The 25,650-nt window shown below is 37.8% G+C and overlaps 1 protein-coding gene across 1 annotated transcript in view; it reads left to right on the forward strand.

Annotated features, from left to right (window-relative positions):
• si:dkey-220k22.1 (multiple epidermal growth factor-like domains protein 9) overlaps positions 1 to 25,650 on the forward strand; it is a 130,064-nt gene that overhangs the window by 86,732 nt on the left and 17,682 nt on the right. The window contains exon 4 of the mRNA XM_017701716.2: positions 18,216 to 18,365. Within this exon, the coding sequence (XP_017557205.1) occupies positions 18,216 to 18,365 (150 nt within the window). The remainder of the gene's footprint in view (positions 1 to 18,215; positions 18,366 to 25,650) is intronic.

Here is a 25,650-nt window from a genome sequence, read left to right on the forward strand (position 1 = left end):
GCTTGATCAAATAACAATGTTAGCTTTGCAAACAGCCTCTTCTGATAAGGATTGTCGACGAAAGGTCTGACAGATCAAAAGTTAAGTGAGTGACAAAAAGCTGAAATCCAGCCTGTTCTGTGGTATTTGGGATTGTAGTGTTTTGGTTAGCAGGACAAACATGTCACACAGTACAGGCTTGGTTCCAGCTAACTGGCTAAAATGACACCCATTTAGTGGGTATCGGAGAGCATAAAGGCAACTGACATTGTTTTAAATGAGCACTGTTCAGTTTCTTAGCACGTCACAATACACTACTCAGCATTTTGTCATCACTATATTAAATTAAAGCCACACTGAGACCAGAGAAAGAGAAAGGCAGTCAATGTTTCAGATAAACAGATGTCAGCCAACAATATAGCCTGGTCAGACCAGTTAGAAAGTAGTAGACTAATGATTAATGATGAATGTTATATTTTATATTAAATTTATACAAGTAATAGAATAATTATATATATATATATATGTGTGTGTGTATATGTATATATATATATATATATATATATATATATATGTATGTGTGTGTGTGTGTGTGTGTGTGTGTGTGTGTGTGTGTGTATATATATATATATATATATATATATATATATATATATATATATATATATGTATATATATATATATATGTATATTATTTATTTATTTATTTATTTATTTATTTTTAAGCCTCGAAATAATTAATAATAAATAGACACACACAAAAGAAACCCCACGTATGTTTAATGGACTGTCCACCTTGTGCACAAAGCTGAAGCAACCATGACCAGCCGCTAAAAGTTTAGGTTCTCCAGGATGGAAGACAGTCAGTGATGATACCTAAACAATAATTATTGTGTTAACACACCATAAGCACTCCTATAACGTTCACTGGCTTCTCCAGCAAAAAATTAAACACAGAATAAGAAACATTTGCGGTGTTGGTGAGCTCAACGCCGTGGTAATCACCACATGACCACGGTATTGCAGTCATTGTCGCAGCCCTACTTCTCAAAGCCCCTTCCTCAGTGAGAGAAGTGTATCCTGGATTAGAGCTGCATATTCATGACATGAAGCTGTCATTGGAAACCTTGTTTGAACTCTGGGCAGTCTGTAAGCCCACTGGCCACAGTGCCCACCATCCCTTATGCAATCTGCAACTGAATTGGATTTTTTTTTTCTCCAGAGATTTGGGGTCATAATATGTGCTGATGCTATACAAGGAAGAGCTAATTCAATTTGTGTTCACACAATGCAGAGAGTGCAAACCTAAAGGCCAGAGCGTTTAAGGAAGGAGGGATAGGAAACGCTGCACATTTAGCATCTTTACGATGAAAGCGTTTTTTGTTGACCACAGCCAAAGCTGCAGCCTTCGTCCAGCACTGACGTCCAAGCGCTGAAGTCATCATTCTGACACAATGGTAGCAATAAGCATTTTCCTCTCTCTGCTTCTCCTCCTATACCAGTCTGGCAGCTCACTCAGAGCAACTGTACAGGACCTGATAATTCCCAAGTTACAACCAGCAATAACAAATTAACCCACCCACACTACTACGTTTTTCTGAAGACTTTTCCAGGTTACATATCGTGCTTAAATCTAATTATTTCCTCATTACCATGTATAATAGGCATTTTGTGGACTCACAGGAAACCTAATCTCACGCTATAAAGGCCTGTTAGCGGTTATTTAGCACAAGGGCAAGCTTAAAGGCTCTGTCTCAAGCGTTAAGAGCATCCTTCTGTTGTTCATGATGCCTAGTTAAATGTTTTATGGCTGAATGTTTTCAATAATATACTAGACCCTGGAATAATGTATTGTTTGTAAATTGTTTGTTGATTTGTTATTGCTGTATTGGCCTTGCAATACTAATGCTTCAGGAGACTGTAATATATCCTCTAACCAATAACAATGTTTTTACTTAATTACAATCTAAGATGAGTGTTTCTGTGGGTATTTTGATAATTTGAGGTATTCGCACAGTCCAAGTAATAAATTATTTTGGTCAAAATAATGTAGGCCTATCTTTAAACATCATGGCACAGAGTCAGTGCTGGTTAGGCTTTTCAATGATTTACTGCTTGCCTTAGATTACGGAATAGTCTCTTCTGGTACTGTTTAATTTAAGGGCAGCTTTCAATACACTTGACCATGATATTTTAATGGACCGGCTTGAAAACAAGGCTCATTCCTGCCTGATTTAGGCTTTACTTGACAGGCCACTATCAATTTGTCAGTGTAAATGTGGAATTTTCTGAACTCTACAATATGGTGTGCCACAAGGCTGTGTGTTAAGGCCTTTACTGTTCTTCCTTTATTTAAAGCACCTAAGGTACATAATCTGTAAACACAATGTTGGGTATCACTTTTATGCTGATGAAGCTCAGTTTTACATGTCAGCTCTTCTAATAGAAGATGACGTTAAAGACATAAAAGCCTGGATGACCAGGAAGTTTCGCTTGTTGAACTCGTATGCGACACAAGCATTACAGTTGGACAAATTATTAGATTTGACCAACACTGGGTTACTGCACGTTTTATTCATTTTACTGTTTACTGTTTCAAGTGCATTTAGTCCCAGGTGTTTTATAAACACATATATGTTGGCATTGGCATTGACTGTTTTGTACATGGAATTACCATTGTCCCACAGCTAGCATATTGCTGTATCTGTAAATTTATTTGAAATATTTTTTATGCATGACACAAAAAAACTTTGGGATGCACAATGATATCGGAATCTGTTATCAGCAACAACAAAAAAATCACTACATTTTAAAATGTGCATCAGACAAGTGTTAACACTTGACCAATATTCCAAAGCAATATTTGTGTTTATTGTATTCCAGAAGAGCTGAACCTGGATGTGACACTGATCTGTGAGCTAAAATGTCTGCATTTTACATATAATATAGAAATACATGTTATATTTCTCTGTAATGCTAATACAGGTTGGTCTAGTCCCAATTTCTACATTTTAATGAACATTCAATAAATGTATCATGTGTATTAAAAAAAAGAAAATATTGGGATTGGCTCATCATTCCCTTATTGGTGCATCCCAAGGTCACTGTACACCAGTATTGATAATATGACAACATACATTTAAAAAATGAATTTATGAACTATTTGTCCAAATGGTAGTGTGCAAGAGCAGTTGCCAAGCAGCATAAGTCAAAAATGATTAAATAAGCAAGACAATGTCTTTCTCATATTAGACCTTGCCTTGCTGTATGTATATATATGTGTGTGTGTGTGTGTGTATGTATGTATGTATGTATGTGTGTAATATATATATATATATATATATATATATATATATATATATATATATATATATATATATATATATATGAGAGAGAGAGAGAGAGAGACAGACAGTGTATTTTGCCAGGCCTTTACACGCAGCTCAGCCAGTCAGATTTTAGAACTGGAGCTGTCTGCTTTATAAGAGAGAAATGTCAGTTCTGCAGGAGACCCAGAAGTTGATTTTTCTGCAGCCTCAGGAGACACTTTCATGCTTTTTCTAAGCACCTGATACCTTAACAGAGACACCACACACAGATAACAACCTGCACAACTGTTTTAAAAGATTTAGAGTGTTTATTTCCAGACTTTCTTGCTATGCAGGATCTCCAGCTGCCAAAAACGTTAAATATTAACTTTTTTCTTTTTTCAGGACAGTTTGAGAGAGTCTTATTTCTTGATGGATAGTCCTGGAAAAGATTAATAGGGTGTTCGTTTTATTGTCTTTTTCTGCCTCTGCTTCTCTTTCTTCCTCTCTCTCTCATTCTTATTCCAATTATTTTTTTTCATTATCTTTTTCTTTCTTGTCCCACTACACACACTCTCTCTCTCTCTCTCTCTCTCTCTCTCTCTCTCTCTCTCTCTCTCTCTCTCTCTCTCTCTCTCTCGCCCTCTCTCTCTCTCTCTCGCCCTCTCTCTCACTCTCTCTCTCACTCTCTCTCTCGCCCTCTCTCGCTCTCACTCACTCTCTTGCTCTCTTTCCAAGCCCACCATCATCATAAAGCCTCTTATCATCTTTCTGAAGAGCTGATATGTGAGTAAAGGAATTTCTAGTTGGCGTAGTCATTATGTCATTTTCATGGCTCATGGCACATTTTAAGTCATTGGCTGAATCTCTGTAGTTTGTCTTTTTAGACAGCAGTGCTGGAGAAAGCTTTTTCCTTTTACCCATTTTTCGCCCCCCCCCCCCCCCCTTTCATGTTCTATTGGAAATCTTGTTCCCAAGTGGGTGCTTTCTGTGATGTTTTCCGATGGACAGTATTTTTCTACGCAGTAATGTTCCAGGCAGTTAGGGGAATGACATAATTTACAGTGCAGTTTTGTTGCTGTGGCCTTTGAAAGCTAGTACTGCTCGTACACTGAAACACACAGACACTGAACAGAGTGCCACAGCGTGGAGTCGCTCAGTCCAGATCGATGCTGTAGATGTAATGGAACAGACTTTGCTGGCTCTCTTCTCTCTCCCTCTCTGCCTGTCCTTGTGTAAGTCGAACGGGTGCTGTTACACCAGTGCAGCACAATTTGAGCTGTAATCAAAGAAGGACATGACTTTGCCAGCGATAACCTTGGGATGCTATCCAAAATATAAATATAAATTAAATCCTAAATTTGGAAATTGAGTTCTGTTTTTATTTATTTACTTTAAATATATGTCCAATTTGATGCAAGCAACACATTTGTAAATTGTTGGGTAGCAAAATACTGGTAAAGTTGGTAGAACATTTTCACAATTACTTTAATCTGTAACATGTCAGTAACATAATTGGTTATAAAAAAAGAGCATCCCAGAGAGTCTTTCAGAAGAATAATGTCTCTGAACATAAAATAGGAAATTTGGAATTTCATCAGCTACAGTACATAATGTCCTTAAAAGATTTAGAGAATCTGAAGAAATTTCTGTATGCAAGGGATGAGGCAGAAAACCAATTCTGGATGGCCGTGATCGGCCCACAGGGAGCATTTTATTAAAAATGGAGACAATTCTATAGTGGAAATCACTGCCTGGGCTCAGGAACACTTCCAGAAAGAACTCTGTTTCATTGCTGTATCCACAAATGCAAGTTAAAACTCTACCATGCAAAGAAAACATGTATATAAACAGGACACTGCCGCCTTTTCTGGGCCCAGGATTATTGAAGATGGACTGAGGCAAAGTAGAAGTGTCCTGTGGTCCGATGATTTAAAATTTTAAATTCTTTTTTTTTTTGAAGTCATGGGCGCTGCGTCCTCTAGGCTAAAGAAGAGAAAGACTGTCTTGTACTCTAATATTTGTGCACTTCTTTAATACAGGTGTAGTACATACGCTCACCGGCCACTTTATTAGGTACAATTAGTTCAATTGCTTGTTAACACAATTAGCTAATCAGCCAGTCACACGGCTGCAACTCCGTGCATTTAGGCATGTAGAAGTGGTCAAGACAACTTGCTGAAGTGCAAACCAAGCATCAGAATGGGGGAAGAAAGGGGATTTAAGTGACTTTGAACGTGGTATGGTTGTGTGTGCCAGACGGGCTGGTCTGAGTATTTCAGAAACTGCTGATCTACTGGGATTTTCATGCACAACCATCTCTAGGGTTTACAGAGAATGATCCAAAAAAGAGACAAATATCCAGTCGAGCGGCAGTTGTGTGGACAAAAATGCCTTGTTGATGTGAGAGGTCAGATGAGAATGGGCAGACTGGTTCGAGATGATAAAAAGGCAACAGTAACTCAAATAACCAACCAAAATCTCTGAGGAATGTTTCCAACACCTTGTTGAAAGTATGCCATGAAAAATTAAGGCAGTTCTGAAGGCAAAAGGGGGTCCAACCTTTTACTAACACCTATACCTAATAAATACCTAATACCTAATAAAGTGGCTGGTGAGTGTATTTGTATTACCTTGTGACTTGAATTTCATAATTGATTCGCACTTTAATTCGTAAATGAAGTACATTAAATGTAAGATATTGCTTAATTTGTTATCATGTAGGTAAATCAAATATGACTATAAGCATTTCACAGATACTTTTGTCCAGAGACTCTTAAAATGCTAGGTGAAAATAACATTGTGAGTCTCTTTCTGCAGAACATATAACCGCCTAGTTTACTATTAAAATATTACTGTGTTCTCTGTGAGAAAAAATAATCTCTCAGGGTTCACACAAATTCTTAGTCTTGCAAAATCTTACGACACATTTTATAAATGCCTGAAAATGTCTTATTTTTACTATTAAATCTTATCATTTCTTACTTGTGACTATAGCTACAGTGACTACAACATAGTATTTGTTTGATTTTTACCCAAGCTGTGAGTTTATTTGTTGTGGAAATGTTTTTTTCTTCTTTGAGGTCTCAACAAAATGATAAAAACACCAAGTTTCATTTTCAAAATGATGCAGCAACCCTGGAATATGTATCTAACTTGTTGGTAAGTTATCATTCCTGCTGCCAGAAAGTCTGGTAGGTTTTGTTGCTTAATGTGACCAAGAACCACCTCCTTTGATAGAAAAAATCCATTTTAATGAGAAGCATTAGAAGCAGCCAGTCACAGATATTCGTTTTGGACGTGTTGGTGTAAATGATCTTCAAAACAGTGCAGCAACAAAAAGAGGCCCACAGGAAACAAAAGTTGTGAACTTGTCCAGTGACAAGGTCTTGCTGTGAAAGGCTTATTGTTGTCACAGTGTGCAAAGAGGGCAGCTGTTTGGTACTAGTGACTGATTAGCATTTAGCTTAGGCTATAGTTTATTATTTATATATTTATTTTTGAAGTGGCCTAATATACCACATAACAGAGAAAAGGTGGTGTGTTGTAGTATAAACATCACATGTGTAACATTACACATGGAGCATGATTTATTTATACAATTTATTCAGACATATAAAAGATCTTTTTAACATATGAATAGCTGCTGATATTTTGCTTACCTTTACCTTTATGTCCCATCCAATAGAACATTTTGACAAAAGTAAAAAGGATTTGTGTGTATTATGCTTCTTTACATGTGGAGTCACACACATTCTGTGAAAGCACTCAAGCAGTTACAGCTCCAACTGTTTTTCTTTCACTTTTCCAAAATGTAGAGTGTCTTACTCAGTGTTACGATTTTTTGTGAAAAGCAAAGGATTTTTAAAAAGTAGTCACATACTTTATAAATAAGTATTTGTTTGTTGTAATTATCAGTTGTAATTCCAGTGTTGACTCTTTGGAAATAGTTAGATTTTTCCATTTATCAGCAAATAATGTCAGCCGTTAATATATTGTGTGCCTGAGGCTGATGGAAAGGGCAGTGCGATTACTGAGGCTGTTCAGCTCTGTAGCTGCCTGCAGATGTACTGTACACCAGTCGCTTTGCTTTAACTCATGCTGTGCTCTGTATCATCTGTGCTGTCTGCCTCACTCCTGCTGAGTGTTCCTGACACACTGCATAATGCGTTTTTTAAAATTTCTAAAGACACTCCCTGACTTTTGTGTGTGTGACTGTGTACTAGAGGTGGACAAAATGACAATCTATTGTTATCGTTATTACGTCATAATGTGTTTCTCACATTATATCATGGAAATTATCAGTACTAAGGCATGTTTCACTACAAACAGATAAATCAATGCCACTTTTTCTGTTATTCTGTTATTATTCTGATATTAACACTAAACCATGAGTATTGGCCAATCATGATGGTGGTTTGGAGGCTTACTTTCTTTACAACACTGCAGCATTTAAGTGTTTTTCACTTTTGCTGTCATTCAGTTATACTAATAACAGCATGTTATTTCATATGCTTCCGTGCATATATCCACGTCAATTCTTATTCTTTGAAGTTGCGTAAAAAGCACAGATTTGATTGCCTGTTTGACATGGTGACAATTTAAATGCTAATCATGAAAATGAAGAATCGGCTTCAGTGCGTGAAATCAAGTGCCAGTCTACCTGCACCTTATTTGCAGATCATTTACATGAATCACACCCTTATACATGCAGATGTTTTGGTAGGGAGTCTATAAAATAAGAACTTTCTGTGAACTACAACTTTTCAGTGACAGCCAATGGCTGTGCACACAGGCAGAGATTGAGGTTGAGCACTGAGTGCATTGCTCCCCCTGCATTGCACCATTCATGAATAAGAGCTACTATTTTTGGCTTTGTACTTAGAAATATTACTTATGTATTTGTTACTATAAACAGAGACATGAAGAAAAAATTGAGCGGGGAAAACATTTTCCAGTGTATTAAGATATTGTATACAATTATAAATATATGTAAACGATGAAAATAAATCATGTTCTGCATATTAATACTGCAAAAATAATGCCATTATAAAAGATACTGTTATTGGATAGGAAGATTTTACACACCATGTGGCAATTGTGGTAAAGGAGCTTTCTAGATTCATTAGGAACAGATTTATTAAATAAATAGCAAAGGCATATGATCCCAAGAACACCATACCCACAGTGAAATACAGCTTAATGCTGGAGCAATGTACCAGGTCAAATTAGAGGAGAATCTAAGCTTATCAGCCAAGGAAGGGGAGAAGATGGATCTTTCAACAAGACAACTAAGTCCCAAGCATATAGCTTAGAGATCTCAAAAAAATAAATGTTTGCATAGGCCAGCCAGTGTCATGACTTGAATGCTATTAAAAATGTATGCAGGCTTTTGAAACTGAAAGTCCAACAGAGATTTTGAGGAATTGAAGATGGCTTGCATAGAAGAACTGAACCATAATGCTACAAGAAGCTAATTACTTCTTATGGTAGGCAACTTAAAGTGGATATATGCAGTAGAATTACACTGCCTGGCCAAAAATAAAAAAGTCACACACTCTAATATTTCGCTGGAAGGCCTTTAGCTTTGATTATGGCCGCATTCACTGTGACATCGTTTCCACAAGCTTCTTCAATGTCGAAACACGTATTTATGTCCAGAGTTCCATTAATTTTTCCCCAAGATCTTATATTGATGATGGGAGATTTGGACCACTGCGCAAAGGCTTCTCCAGCACATCCCAAAAATTCTCAATAGGGTTCAGGTCTGGACTCTGTGGTGTCCAATCCACGTGTGAAAATGTCTCATGCTCCCTGAACCACTCTTTCACAATTTGAGCCTGAAGAATCCTGGCATTGTCATCTTGGAATATGCTCATGCCATCAGGGAAGAAAAAAATCCATTGATGGAAAAACCTGGTCGTTCAGTATATTCAGGTAGTCAGCTGACCTAATTCTTTGGGCACATAACGTTGCTGGACCCCCACATTCTTATACGTTAGACACTAGGCGTGATGGGTGCATAATTTCAGCAGCCTCTCTTCTTACCCTGATGTGCCCATCTCTCTACAACAGGGTAAATCTGAACTCATCAGACCACATGATTGCTCCAGAGTCCACTCTTTATGCTCCCTAGCTAATTGAAGCCATTTTTGCCAGTTAGCCTCACTGATAAGTGGTGCTACACAGCTTTTAGTCCCAATACATTGAGTTCCCTTCGCATTGTGTGTGTGGAAATGCTCTTACTTTCACTATTAAACATATCCCTGAGTTCTACTGTTGTTTTTCTACGATTTGATTTCATCAAGCGTTTAAGTGATCGCCGATCACATTCCTTCCTCAAAGATGATGTTTCCCCACTGTCCTTCCACTTTTTTAATAATGCGTTGGACAGTTCTTAACCCTGTTTTAGTAGTTTCAGCAGTCTCCTTAGATGTTTTCTGTGCTTGATGCATGCCAATAATTTGACCCTTCTGAAACAGCTTAACATCTTTTCTACTATCTTTTCTTTTGGCTTGGTTGTTTAACAAATGAGAAGGTGCTCACTGCATCAGTTAGGGTTAAATAACTTGTTGCCAGCCGATACAATCACCCATGCAGTAATTATCCAATGGGGAGGCTCTTACCTATTTGCTTAGTTAAATCCAAGTGGTGACCTTTTTTTTGGCCATGCAGTGTATATTAAATATGTATGTCTCTCTTACTGGCATGTCATTTACTGCCTTGGTCACAGCATTGCTTAAACAATTAATCTGGCTTTCCTCTCATTGTGGACTGCCAATTGTAGTTTCACATCAAATTAATTTTGGCATAATAATGTTTGGGACATTTATTCAGCATCTGTTCTTGAGAGTTAAATCACAATGTTCTACACACTGCTAGCACCACACACACACACACACACACACACACACACACACACCAGGCCAGCTATGCTGTCTGGTCTCATACTCCTTTTGCAGCCTCTTTTTAAAAATAGCTCTCAAATCTGATTATTATATTAAATGCTTTCAAAGTGTAGCTGTGAATATATATATAACTTCTAATTAACATGGCAAAAAACTTTCTAAGGAGATAACCATGTCTGATGTCTTCAACAAGAAAACTTTGCTAGGTAACATGAGAGCTGTTGCATCAAAGAGCTGTAGTTGACACTCCGCCATTTTTCAGCTCTTTCATACAATTAGGTTTTAGTAGGTACGAAAATCACAGAATAATTAACTTTTATGGTGGTAGCAAGGAAGAGAAATGCTTTATTGTGCTCGGTCTGGTTATTCTTTATTGTTTCCTCAACTTCTCAAATACTCTACTCCCCCACCCTGCAGTTGCATTATTATTACTGTTTATTGATGCACCTTTTTTCTTGATTAAAGTCATAGTTACACAAACCCTGACTGTCACATTAACACAGCCTGCATTTCCCCCTTGCTGTTTTAATAAAGCACAAACAGCAGGAGCTGAAGGTTAAGCTTATCCATTCTCCTGAATTGCAGCCAGGTTTTTTCCTTACGTTCAGACACACTACAGTGATCTCCGGTCAGCCACAAACAGTTCCACATTACCAGCCACAGACAGTGAGTGGCATTTTTACAGCAGTCTGTCAGAGGGCTTAAATTACACAGACTGAATCTGGCAACTAAAGGGGTATAAATATGAATTTGATGCCCTAGACTTATGGATGATTGATGTATTAGTGACCTCTGTATTATTTGCCAATAAATGAAAAATGTCATTATACTACTAATATCATATTTTCTTAGTTTGACCCTTCAAATCTTACATAACCCAGGCTGAAGCACAGCTGCTCGTGCACTGTTCATTGCTATAATTGACTCCATGACTGTAGCCCTCTTATTCAAATCTTCAGGTTCTTCTGTTAGTTCTCTTGATAAAATTATGTCCAGCTACTGCAGTCATGAATTTATCACTGAATGTGATACAGTGATTCTGAAGAAAACACAATGAACAAGCAGCAAACTGACAAAAGCAACAGCTAAGTGGAAACTAAAGTTCCCCCAAAGCCTCCACTGTAACAGGAATTTCCAGGTTCCAGTAGGTAGTCCTCAAAGAAGTTAGATGAGCAAAGCACAGGGTAATGAAAACTTGAGCATTAACTTTTAAAGGCATAATATATAAAACGAACTGTCAAACTATGTCTTTATGGAGCTTGCTTTATGCATAGACAGTCATGCTGAAGCAAGAAGGGGCCTTCCTCAAACTGTTGCCGTAAAGATGAAAGCATACTTTGTGTCATTGTTTGCTGGAGCACTAACATTACCCTTCACTAGAACTAGAAAAGGGCCCGAGTCCAAACCTTAAAATGGCATCAATTATCCCTCCTCTATGAAACTTTACTGTTTGTACTACACACTCTGGTAGGCAACGTTCTGCTGGCATCCACCAAACCCAGATTAATCCATCAGACTGGTAGATAGTGAAGCATGATTCATGACACTCCAGAATGCGTGGTCTTCCACATAATGGCTGAGCTTATTCCATTTCACAATAATAGCATTTACAGTTTACCAGCTGTAGAAATTTCATGGCAAAAGTGGCATCCTGTGATAGTGCACATTTGAACTTCAGTTCATTCTACTGCCACTGTTTGTCTATTTATTGCATGGCTGTGTTCTAGATTTTATACAACTATAAGCAATGGCTGAAACACCTGAACTCCACATACTTTTTGCCATATAGTACAGATAGAAAATAGATTGATAAGTGCATACATAGATGCTTACATATGGCAAAATCAACTTGAAAAAGTATATAAAGATGATGTTGCAGGTATGCAAATGTAATTGCATTAATTGCAATATTGCAGATGTCTGTGTAGTGAGAGTAATACATTAAATCAAATAAATACTATAATTTGGCTAATGGACTAACTGAATGCTACATGCGGTTTTATCAATTGCTTCGTGTAACATGTAACCTCACAACATGCAAACAGCTGCATGAATGTATTGCCATATTAAACCAGCTTAATCTTTTATTATATACTGAATGGTTTCTTAAAGAATCATAATTTAGAGACTTGCATCCCTATTAGATGCACAGTGACCTGTTTTTGGGTCAGTGTGTTGACTGTTGCATAGGAACGTATGTGCGCACTTGCACATGATCCGTTCCCTGATGAACATGCTTACTCATGATCTCCAGCTTGTGTGTGTAGATGCAGCATTGCTGAGTGTGTATTTACACAGGCTGCGGACGCTCATCCATCGTCTGACACAAGGGACAGAACACTAATGATTCTGCTTCTGCTTTGTTCTCCATCTCGGGACACACAGCAGGGGAACACACATGCACACACACCTGTCTTTGATCTTTGTTCTTTGGCTGTGAGTGCAGTCTCTCCTGAGTGTTCTCCTTGTCTCTGGCTGATGAAATTACACTTTTTATTTCATTTCTAAAGCCGCTCTTTTATGTCCTGCTTTTTTTGTCAACAATGGCAGAATTTAATGCAGTTGGTTATATTTTTCAACAGTCCTCATTGAGATATAAACAAGCAAATGAGGGTTATTCACAGTGAAATAAGACATCTGACAGAAAAAAGCATCATAATCATTTTAAATTCATTTTATTCCAATTTTCTGTTAAGCTTCATTACTGTTCAGCAAAGGGAGACAAATATTCAGACACTTTTGTTTTTGTTATTCAATATTTGAAGGGTATATATCTACGTACAACCCCAATTCCAATGAAGTTGGGACGTTGTGTAAAACATAAAAACAGAATACAATGATCCGCAAATCCTTTTCAACCTATATTCAATTTAATACACTACAAAGACAAGATATTTAATGTTCAAATGGATAAACTTTATTGTTTTTTGCAAATATTCACTCATTTTGAATTTGATGCCTGCAACACATTCCAAAGAAGTTGGGACAGGGGCAACAAAAGACTGGGGAAGTTGAGGAATGCTCAAAAAACACCTGTTTGGAACATTCCACAGGTCAACAGGTTAATTGGAAACAGGTGAGTGTCATGATTGGGTATAAAGGGAGCATCCCTGAAAGGCTTAGTCATTCAAAAGCAAGGATGGGGCGAGGTTCACCACTTTGTGAACAACTGCGTGAGCAAATAGTCCAACAGTTTAAGAACATTTCTCAACGTGCAATTGCAAGGACTTTAGGGATTTCATCATCTACAGTCCATAATATCATCAAAACATTCAGAGAATCTGGAGAAATCTCTGCAAGTAAGTGGCAAGGCAGAAAACCAACATTGAATGCCCGTGACCTTCGATCCCTCAGACGGCACTGCATTAAAAACCCACATCATTCTGTAACGGATATTACCACATGGGCTCAGGAACACTTCAGAAAAGCACTGTCAGTGAACACAGTTCGTCACTCCATATGTCACTCCATATAGCCATATATCAACATCACCCAGAAACGCCGCTGGCTTCTCTGGGCCTGAGCTCATCTGAGATGGACTGACGCAAAATGGAAAAATGTCCTGTGGTCTGACGAGTCCACATTTCAAATTGTTTTTGGAAATCATGGACATCGTGTCCTCCGAGCCAAAGAGGAAAAGGACTGTCCGGATTGTTACCAGCACAAAGTTCAAAAGCCAGCATCTATGATGGGGGTGTGTTAGTGTTCTTAAAAGGAAAGGTGATGTAACACAGTGGTAAACATGCCCCTGTCCCAACTTATTTGGATCGTGTTGCAGGCATCAAATGTGAAGAGTGAATATTTGCAAAAAACAATAAAGCTTATCAGTTTGAACATTAAATATCTTGTCTTTGTAGTGTATTCAATAGAATATAGATTGAAAAGGATTTGCAAATCATTGTATTCTGTTTTTATTTGTTTTACACAACGTCCCAGCTTCATTGGAATTGTGGTTGTACACACATTATGCTGTTTGACTTTGTTCTTATGATTATGAGCCAAAAGGTATGCATTCATAAACTAACACACACACACACACACACACACACACACATTTTCTGAGCCACTTATCCTTCTGGGGAGCTGGAGCCTATCCTAGCAATCATTGGGCGGAAGGCAGGATACATCCTGGACAGGTTGCAAGTCCAGTGCAGGGCACGTAAACAAAGATATTGTTAAAAAAAAAAAAAACTGATGGGGAGAAGAAAAGTGTTCAGACACCACAAATTACTAACATTAGTACTCTGCAGCAAAGCCACTGTTCGCAGTTAAAGCTTCAAGATGTTTACAGTAAGAAGCAGTTACCTTTTTGCAGTGTTGTGGTTCAGGTTTGGCCCATTCCTGTTGGCTTACCATCTTCATTTCCCCAAACTTAAGAGGGTCCCTCTGATAGACCTTCATACATTTTCAGTTGTATTCAAGTCAGGAGGTTCGCTGGGTCGTGCAAGCACCTTCACCTTCTTTTTTACGAATAAGTCTTCAGATGTTTTAGCTGTAAGTTTGTGGTCATTGTCTGGTTGACTTGTCCATCATTCTCCACTTTCTTGGCCAATGAGATTAAATTCTCCTGTCCCGATATATCGCCCATCTCATGTTTACAGGGTGTACAGTACTGCAGTACTGTTTGAAACAAAGCAGTCCAAACTCATGAAGAACACCACCTTCGTACTTCACTGTTCATATGGAGTGTTCTTGAGATCATACACACAGCCATTGTTTCTCCTAACATGACAAGCTGAATTATTGCCAACTAGTTTTATTTTTGTTTCATTACTGCCAAAAACGTCTATTTTATTTCAATATTCAGAAGACAATTAGGTAAACTGTAATTAGATTCGAATGGTTTAAATAAATGGTATTATGTGCACTGATGCTGCTTTCTAATTTCAGAATTTATTTCCTAAGTAGACATTCCATTAGTATGTCAAAAGTAAACTGAGATTATTTATTTATGTTTTTGCTCATGTTTTAGCTTGAGTATTGAAATACAGCAGCTTATAGTCTCTTTCCAAAAGCCTGCATAAGTAGAGATTTTACATTTTAACACCATTTCAATTCATCACTGGGCATGCAAAGATGCCAAAATCCCTTTATAAAAACCACAAATCTGTTATTTTCTGCTTTCACTTCCAAAAATGTGCCAGGATGCGAATGAATATGAGCTAAATTAAATTAAATTCATATTAGAATAATAAACATCCTGTGAGACTTTCCAACAAAGCTGCGCAGTTTAGTCAATGAAATTGAATTTCATAAATAAATGTTCTTTGTCTACAGTGCATTCTCTCATATTTGTTTGGCTTTAATTGGCTACATGAATCTCCCCCAGTCTGAGCTAATTGCTCACAATGAGCACCTGCTAGGAGAGAGCTGGGCCAGAAGTGCTGTTATAGCAGAGAAAAAATGATTTATTAAGAAAAATCTATTGGCCTGCAGGAAAGCGTGCTCGGACGTCCATATCGCAGGTGTTCTTCAGCCTGTGAATGACTGTGGCTGTCTGAGAGAGAGAGCGAGAGAATTGTCACATCCATCCCAATGCTACTATAACAAACCTCTTTCTGCCTGCCAGCTTGCACATTTTCAAACTGTCACTCGTTTGCTTTCTTCTTTTTTTCTCTCTTGTTCTCTACCTCGTTCTCTCTTGCTCTTATTCTCATTCTCTCTCGTTCTCTTCTCCTTCTCCTTCTCCTTCTCCTTTCCTTTCTTGCTTGCTCTCATTCTATTTCTCTCATTCTCTCTGTTTTCTTGATAAAGTATTCTTGTCAATTATGTAATCCCTCATTAGACTGCTCCTATTTTCTCAAATTTCATACAGCATTTAATATAAATCAAAAGTGGTATGAAAGCCTGACTCTGAAAGCCCCAGAGCCCAAAGTGAATTCATCCACTTTTGAGTTTTACAGACATGTCTTGCATTGTGCATGCTCACTGTAATCAGACCTTACCATATCTCCCTGTGCGACTTTGTGCTTCTCAGTCTTTGATGTTATGTAATCTTACCACAAAGCCTGTCACTGTTACTATGTTAAAAATACATTTAAAATGTATTAAAAATATACCTTGTTGATGAACCAGCTATATTGTATTTTATTATATTTTACCATGCCATGTTATAAAACAATGTAACTGTTTTGTGCAGCATTTAAGCCAGTATATGACCAGAATTTGATTTATTTGTCAAGCAAATTGAATTATTCCCAGACACTAGGACACAGATATCTGGTCTGGTTTGTTATTGGAGTGTATGTGGATGTCTCGATCAAAAACGACTCTCTGAGACCTTCAGAAAGAAAGTTGTAGATGCCTAAGAATCTGGGAAAGAGTTTAAGAAGATATTCAAAATATTGGAAATCCATAATTTCACTGTCCAAAAGATCATCTGCAAGTGGAAAAGATTTAAAACCAATGCAACGTATCCATGCAAGACCGCCCCAGCAAATTTTACCTGAGGTCAGACCGTAAGATGTTAAATAAAAGTCTGCAAGAAAAATAAAATTTGATCACAGCATCAGCAGAGAGCTCTTGTTGATGTAAAAGTGCATGTACCTTCCATACATGGGACATGCATTTTCTGTCTAAAAAGAGCGTTGGAGCAAGACTAAAGTTTGCTAATAAACATCTAGGCAACAATCAAGACTTGTGGAAAATTATGCTATGGCGAGACAAGTCAAATAGACTTGTTTGGCCATAGTACCTGAAGCCATGTTAGGTGAAAACCAAAGACAGCATTTGATCAGAAGAACCTGATACTAACTGTAAAGCATGATGGTGGAAATGGTTTGGGGCTGCATTGCTGCCTCAGGGCCTGGCCAGCTTGCAATCACTGAATTGATTATTTCTCTTTCATACTAGAGCATGCTTGAGGAGAATATTAGGCCATCTGTAAAAGAGTTTAAGCTAAAGAAGTAGATCTTTCAATAGGATAATGAAGCCAATAAAGTTTATCTATACATACTGATTAACTGAATATCTATTCCTGATATGTCCACATATTAAAAAAAAGGAAACATTTCATGAATGCATGAGTGCTTTTACTGCTTTACATAACTATGTGTTTGTTATTGAAGAGCTTTGGAAGTTTTTGTAGCTGGTTTTAGTAGTTTCTGTAAAATCTCACACTGGAATTTTGTTAGCTTGAAAGGTATGCAGTGGGCAGTCCACTAGTCATGCTAGTCCATGTATCGTCATCTTTTCTGCAGTCAGTCTGGTCCACCTGCACGTTTATGCCTGCAGTAATTGTGTTGTGGCGGACTGTGTTTAGGTTGCAGCTTGCCTGCCAACATGTTGGTGTGGTGTTCTTAATGATGTAATCAATGCCAAATTTAGCTACTCAATGAAACACTAGTGACCAACTTTGTGTCTTTATGATGAAAAGCTAAGTGAATAAAATATTTGTGGCAGTATACTCTAATGGCCATCTTACTTTGGGGGGCTTCTTTCCCCAACTTGCATTATGTAATGTTTGTTTTTTGTTTTTAGTGGTCTTTTTAAAAACTTTTGTTTTATCTTTTTCCCAAGTTTTTCAGTTGTTTGAAAGTCTATTCATGAATTGTTACTGGTCAGTTAAGTCCATTGTTATAGCATGGTCTTTTTTTTAATGCTCTGATTAATCACCAAAAATAATTGCTAAATTGCTGGATTACTGATATAACTGATAATGACAGCCATAATTACTACCATCAGGTCTTCAGGCTGCTTCATGTGCATGTTTTTAGACAGCCAGCTTCTTTCACTAGTTCTTATTTTTGTTTTTAATGTGCAGTTGCACTCACTTGTTGGGGCGTTCGGTTTAATTTCCTTTTTCCGTTAGGTGCATTTGTGTGTTTTGTCAGCTGTGTTAGTGATGAACTCTGCTCTGGCCTCTGCAACAGCCTCACTGGAGCAAAGTCCTGCCAGTCAGACCAGGAAGACTGTTTACTCATCTCTCTCTCTCTCTCTCTCTCTCTCTCTCTCTCTCTCTCTCTCTCTCTCTCTCTCTCTCTCTCTCTCCCTCTCCCTCTCCCTCTCCCTTTTTTCCCAGGCATATGTTTGAACTGCCAGGGCAACACCAGAGGTCCTAACTGCGAGGAGTGCAAGTATAACTTCTACAGAGAACCAGGCTCTGCCCTAACTGAAGTCTGCCTGCCCTGCCCCTGCTCCAGTGTCACCTCCACAGGCAGCTGCACTCTCGGTGAGTCCTTTAAACCACCCACATTAGCTTAGCCTAACTGGCTATCCTGTTCTCCCTCATTTGCCCAAGCCTAGCCTAGCTTGCTGTAAGCCATCCAGCATCACATCCTTGGGCAGCTACACCCTTGGTGAGTCCATGAAACTCCCACGATAGCCTAGCCTAACCAGCTAACCTGTTCTCTGCAAGTCTTGTTTACCTAGCCTAGCATAGCCTGCTATACCCCATCCACTCTGCACTCTGGTGGGCTGCTGTGTGAACCTAGGCTGAGACGGGACGTCCCCCTGCAATCTGGTCCTGATTACACGTCCTGTCTCGCTAATGGGGGCGGTGGTGGTGGTCGTTGTTTTTCGGAAAGAGGTGCGTTTTCAGGAACTTGAAACCAAACGTCCTCCTTCTCTTCCTTCTTACCAGCCTACGCTGGACCAGGGGGTTATTTTAGTCTGCTTGAGGAAAGAAGCCCTCGCAGGGTTTGTTTATGAAATCTGAGAGGCAGGAAAGAGAAGGAGGAGGAGTTTGTTCTCTCATTCAGGCTAGTCAGTCCTTCTCCAGTCTTCTTAACCCCTTAAACTCTAAAGCAGGGGTACCCAAATGCTTTCTCTTAGAAGGACAACGTGCAGAGTGTGTGTTTGAGGGCCAGAAAGACAATAACAGAAAGGCACTCGGTAGGTTTAAAATTGAGTTTTATAAATGTATTTTTATAACATTACACAATATTTGTAACCAAAGTACTTCAACAAAACTTCATTATTTCAACATATTAGTTAACAGTAGTTAAACTACTGTTATAACTGAATAGTAAGCCTAGGTTTAAGGAGTTAAGACAGCTTTCTCCTTCTCTTTCTCTCTCTTTTGTGCTTTTTCTCTGCCTCTGTTTCTAGTCTATTTCTCTCTCTTCTGTATATCTTCTCTCCCTCCTGTTTCTCACCCACTTGTTCAGTTTCTTTCTCTCTCTGGCTGCTTTTTCTGTCCTTTTTCTATTTTTTTCTTTCTTATCTTATTCTTTCATTTTCTGTTTTGTTTCTTTCATTTTCTCTTTTTGTCTCATTTTTTCTGTTACTCTTTTTTCTTGTTCTCTCGTCTCTCTTTCATTTTCTGTCTTGGTCTGTTTTTCTGCCTGTACTTCTTTCTTTTGCACCCTCTCTCTCTCTCTCTCTCTCGCACTCTCTCTCTCTCTCTCTCTCTCTCTCTCTCTCTCTCTCTCTCTCTCTCTCTCTTTATTGGAGTGGGTGAGGTTTGCTGACAGAGGCATTCTAGAGCAGCTGTGGTGAGGTACAGACCTGTGGTGTGTGTTTGTGAGTTGTATTTGTTTATCTCTCTCTCTCTCTCTCTCTCTCTCTCTCTCTCTCTCGCTCTCTCTCTCTCTCTATCTGTGTGTCGGTGGGTGGGTGGGGTGTGCTGACAGCAGCAGTGCAAAGCAGCTGCGTGTTCAGGTACAGACTCAGAGCGGAAACCCTGCAGACCAGCGAAAGGGCAAAGACTCATACAGTGTTCATTCGCACTGTCATAGTGAAACCGCTCACTGTTCTAACAGAGGGAAGTGTAACGTGCCTGTAGACATGCTCTGAGATGGATTATATGACTAAGTGTGACAATATGACTTTAAATGTGTTTCCTTTTTTTCTTTTTTCACTTTGTACTTTTTTACACTTAGTTTTATGGGTGTAATGTGTTGGTACCTTACAGACAATGTTCTGATATTTATATGTAAGTATACGTGTTAGTAATTATAGTCGAGATTGTAGTATTAATATCTCAAGTTCAAGTTTGTGTGCAGGTTTTTTTAAATTTAAAAGGAACTTGTAGCTGCAAGTTAGGCAGTTACTAGCTGCTAGTTGGCTAGATAGATAAATAATTTGTGGAATAGCCAACACAGATAAATACAACAGATAAGAGACTAGATTGCTGTGCATAAGTAAGATACTATTCTTCATTTGTTAATTTACAACCTAATGGATTTTAAGTGCAAGTTACTCACTTTTCAAAAGATATTTCTGAGGACAATGGATACAAAATAAAGAAGGAGAAAGTCAGTTCTTCCACTGTGAAAAAACTGAATGTGTAACAGCAAGAGGCTGTTACTGAGAAAAGGAAATAGGAAAAAAGAACAAAATTTGCAAATGAAAGAAGCTGCTGGTGTTCTTAGAACAATAGACTAGCCACGTAAACATAGACTGTGTTTGGAATGACTTGGACAATGAGAAGCAGAAAATGCAACCAACTTCTAAGACTGAACATGGGAGATATAGAAAGATATCCCTGCAGAAAAACTTTGAAAGTCCCCTGAAAAGAATGGAAGCTGTAAAAGTCTGTAATAAAGAACAGAAGCTGTAAAATAAATACTCACAAAAAGTTGTTCATTATGGTAGATATGTTTTCTCTTTCCTTCTTAGAGCTCAACAACGGAAAACATGTGCTTAATGGCTGCCTTGAACTGGAAATGAAATTAAAACATAGTCACTGACTTCTGTATGTGGTATAGTTACATGAATATGTTAGCTAGCTGACTTGCTGTCATTGTTTGGGAAGTCTTATTTTATTTTAAAGAAGATATTAAGCTATTTTAGTAGCTAAGCTCATGTAGTTAATCTGTAGTTAAGCTAATGCACCCTCTTTTCAACAACTGATTATATGAAAATATGATATCATATATATTAATTAGATTCCTGATTATGGTCTCGCCTGTATTTTCTCTTATAAAACGTTGCTCACGTGGTAGGGGCTGCATGGTTTTGTCACTGTGAGTATCTGATTCTGAGTCAGTGCTCTGATTTCTGCCTTTTACTTTGTCAGTTTTGCAGTAGACATCTAGACACTTTATTTTCTTATGCTGTTAGTGAGAACTACGGCATACTCAGTGTGAGGGATTTTTTTTCTCAGGTGAACATAGAGGCTCAGTCTTGTGTCACTGCCTTCACACGTCTTAATTGCTCAGTGTTCCATGACGTTGTTGTGGTGTGTACTTTAGGGAAATTGCATTTACATATGTCCTCTGTCACAGGACACGCTGCGGTACATTTACAGTTTTATGAACTGGTGTCTGTTGAAGCATCTCATTCTTTACCATTGCTTGGTACAAGTCGTTGCTTGAGTATGGCCAGTGCTTTGCATGTTAGTCAGCAATAACCTCCAGTGACCTTAAGTAAAATTTGAAGTTTTCTACAAAGCACTCAGGTCTATTTTTTTGACTAAACAACTGTGTTGGCTGTATCTTTTTTAGATAGATGTTAAAGTTCTTTTACTAGGTTTTAAAGCTCTGAATGGTTTTAAAGCAACCTTCCAGAATGTCTGTCTAGTTATGTTCCAACATGTGATCTTAGATCTGAAGATACTGTCCTTCTGCAAAATACAGGAAACGCAGAGAGGCCTTCTGTTGTTAGGCTTTTAAAGTGCTCTACAAGTAAAATAGCTATTTTTGTTGTTGTTATTTGGAAATTGTATGTGATTAATCACAATGACCTTCAACATCATTTTTTAAAAATCACCTACTGTTCTTGTTTTACTCTTTGTGCAAACCACAGAGTGTAACTGTGTCCAAGCATGGTAAACACTTAGAACTGCCTAAATAATGACTGACACACCTCTCAGCTAATCACTGCAGTCTCTAATCTCCATTCCATACATTTCCTCCATTAAGCAAAGGAAAAAAAGAAAAAAACTCCTTGCAACAAACATGAAATGAAAGCAGACATGGCAGTGAATTGGTCTGAATTATTAAGACATGTTACGAGGTGTTACTGGTGAAAGTGTAATCCAAACATCCACTATCCTGATCATGGAGGATGTTTTATTTCATTCCTAAAGCTGTAAAAGTTATCGATCCATGTGTGTAAAACTCAGTCTGTGGCAAAACTATGAACAAGCTAAACTTTATCTGCATTATTGTGGTTACTAGCACTCACTTTAACGTGATACTTGGCGATAAATAATGTTGCAGAACAACATTCAGATCAGTTTATTTAGCTCTGGTGTTAGGTTTAGTGTTGGCTGTAGGGTCAGCTCATCTGTAGTGGTTGCCCTCATCACTCAAACCTCGTTATAAGACGTTGTTAGATCAGTTTGTTAGGAACCTTGCAGTAAGTCGGACTCATGGATGGCCACTGGAGGTGATAGTCTGGCGCTTATGCTACAGAGTTGAAAGAGTCCTCTGCTGAAAATGAATATTACAGGCTTTATACCGATACAAATCAAACAAAAGCATTGTGGCTAGGTGTGAATTCAACCTCCAAACCATCTTATTGACTCAACAATGAATGTGGAAGTGTTCAAAGGCCTGTGATGGGAGGACAAATTACATATTTCCAGGTGTTTGATTGGGCTGTTACATTTCCAATATAGCCAACTTCAAATATAGGGGATAATGACCTATATAAAAATATCTGCATAAGCCCAAAAACATCAAATTTAACAGACATGAAAATCTGCCAGTCCAGTCACTAAAGATCCTTTAAACTGGCCCACATTCATATTTTGTAAATCCTTAAACATGTATGCCTGCACTGAACACATGAATAAACTAAATTAGTTTTGAATAATAAAATAATTCTCATGTGTGTTTCTGAATTCCCCTTTGTGTTACTGAGCTCTTTAGTCCGTTAGTACATTAGTTACAGATGTTACCAGCTGGCATGACCTGAAAGTTTGACATAGCAACAGAAACAAATTGAGGTAGGACTACAAATGGTCAATTATACAGTTGTAATTCAAAATGTCTATTTTAAGTTTAATGTTAGTCTTTTGCTAAAAATATTATGAAATTATATAGATAGTTACATTATAATAACAGTTGCTTTACAATAACACCTTTATTACACATAAAACAATTCAGAGATAAAACCACTAGGGCTGAATTTCTGGTGCAATCAACTAAACTAGCTATTTTATTTTTTCCATAAAATAACAGTAACTGATCCGTCTAAAGGCCTTTGCTTATGAAGTCTTTTTTAGTTTAAGTACATCTTTTGTGTCTTGCACAAAAAGGCGAAGCTTTCTAATACTAAGTGAGTTGGTATAGTGTAGTGGGTAACAATTCTGCCTTGTACACAGTAGATTGGGGTTCAATCCCCGCCTGGACAAGCACCCTACCCTATAACAATAAGAGTCCTTGGGCAAGACTCCTAACACTACCATTGCCTACCTGTGTAAATTGATCAAATTGTAAGTCGCTCTGGATAAGAGCGTCTGCGAAATGCCATAAATGTAAATGTAAATAGAGAATAGAACACCAACGTAACAAACAAAAACTCAACTTTACAATTTACAAATAATTCCTAATTCCACACACAAATGGATTACTAAACAAAAATGTAGAATCTGCCTTTTCCACAGGATTTCCCCACTTATTTTAATGCACTGACAGTGCAAGAAAGTTATTATAAAATTACAATGCTTTTTTGTGATTGCCAGTGGTAAGTGTAGCGATGGATGTCTCCACGGTGTAGATGCTCCACCTCTGTGAGATATTGAATATGTTAACGAGATGCTAATCTCCTGTGCTGACAGGACAACAGCCGATTAGTCAACAGACCTGATCTCGTTGTTTATGTGAATGACTGATAGGGCAGCCTGATTAGGTGCAGGGGAGCACATGAGTGTTAAATTAATTCTTCTTTTCCCATCAGGCCTTTGCTCTTCATTAATGAGGCTTGCTTGACTCCAGCATCAGCCAAACAAGGAGACCTCAGCCATTTACGTGGAGAATACACTGTAGTAGTCAGCTCGAGATGACCACTCACTTTCTTTTATGGACATAGAGTAGTGAAATTCCCCTAGAATATTTCTTTTTCACTGAAGTGGATGTTACCTAAACAGTGTGAGAAGGGACATTCACAAATATACATGAAATGGGAACAAAGCAAGACTGTAAGTCTTGCAGTCAATAAGCAAGACTTCTTTTCTGTCGTCTTACGTGTCAACTCACAGTGGCCAAGAGGAGAGTGGGTTCTTCTTTTGAGTCTTCATCTCTCTGTCATTTCTTCCTTTGAGTTGCTCATTCCAGACCTGAATTTCTGAAACTGCTTTGAGATAATATCTGTTGTAAACATCACTATAGAAGGCTGTAACTGTCTAAGAAGGGCTGAGCAACATTGTTATGTGTTATAATAAGTTATCTAGGCCAGTCACAATCAGGAAATTTCAGCTGGCATTTTGGCTAACTTGTTTACTAGCTGTTGATATTTAGTATCTCCCAACTGAACACAGAAGCAACTTGAGGTCAAATAAACAAACATTACTCACCACTGCCCTCTAAACATATTGACATCAGTCAGAAGTTAAGTCTGTTGTTTGCGTAAGATATAACATGTCTCAGTAAACGTCTTTGTGCTTTCTTTTATTTAGATGTATTTGCCTTGACCTAACAAATGAAAATACATCTTTGTGTTTCAGTGTGAACATAATGATTGTGAAAGCTAATAACCTTGGAAAAATAACTGCGATCACACAGGCACATCCTAATCATGATAATGTCGCATTATGTCACAATATGCTTTGTCATTGAGATCAAGGTGAATTTTTTGTCTGGCCATAGCCGTCAGTACATTGACCGACTTCATTAGTTTACAAAGCGTACCTAATTACTCCTGTTTAACTGGATTCAGTGCAGTGCAGGATGTGCAACATTGTATATCACTGTTCTCATAGTTTTTGAAAGTTTTGACACAGTTAAGTTGAGGGGAAAAATAAATTGCATTTCATTTCTTTATGAATTGAAGTCAGTTATTATAGAATGAAGATAAATTATAAATGGGAAGTAAGAGGGATTATTAGAACATAAGTATTCATATCTTTTACCTAGTTTTGTCTTTCTCCCAGCCTGTTAGGCCTAAGTCTAAGTCTGTTACCAGTGTTTGTACAAATGCATGGTGTAATTTTATATAAATCTTTTCTCACTCATGACATTGAAAAAAGCAGAGAAATTATGTTGAAAATGCAGAATCTAGACTTTATACCACATTGGTAAGTAGAAGTGTGTTAGTAGAAGCAGAAGTAAATTGAGATGAACTTGATGAAAAATGATTGTTGTGTGTACAGTATTGTTTTGCAGAACTAAAACCACCCCTTACATGTTTGCCATGTTTTTGTTATCCACATAAATGGGGAAAAAGCCCTATGTAATAATAAACTATGTAATTAAATATGTATATGTAATTACTCATAAATAGAACATGAAAGTACTTATCTAATTCGAAGTTATCCAAGACCAAATTTACTACAATAAAACCCTTGCACTGCGAAAATGAGTACATTTATTATTTAGTATTTGTCTGGCCGTAGCCAAGGTGGCATT

Source organism: Pygocentrus nattereri, chromosome 23 (assembly GCF_015220715.1).
Source record: "Pygocentrus nattereri isolate fPygNat1 chromosome 23, fPygNat1.pri, whole genome shotgun sequence".
In the NCBI taxonomy this organism is placed as follows: domain Eukaryota; kingdom Metazoa; phylum Chordata; class Actinopteri; order Characiformes; family Serrasalmidae; genus Pygocentrus; species Pygocentrus nattereri.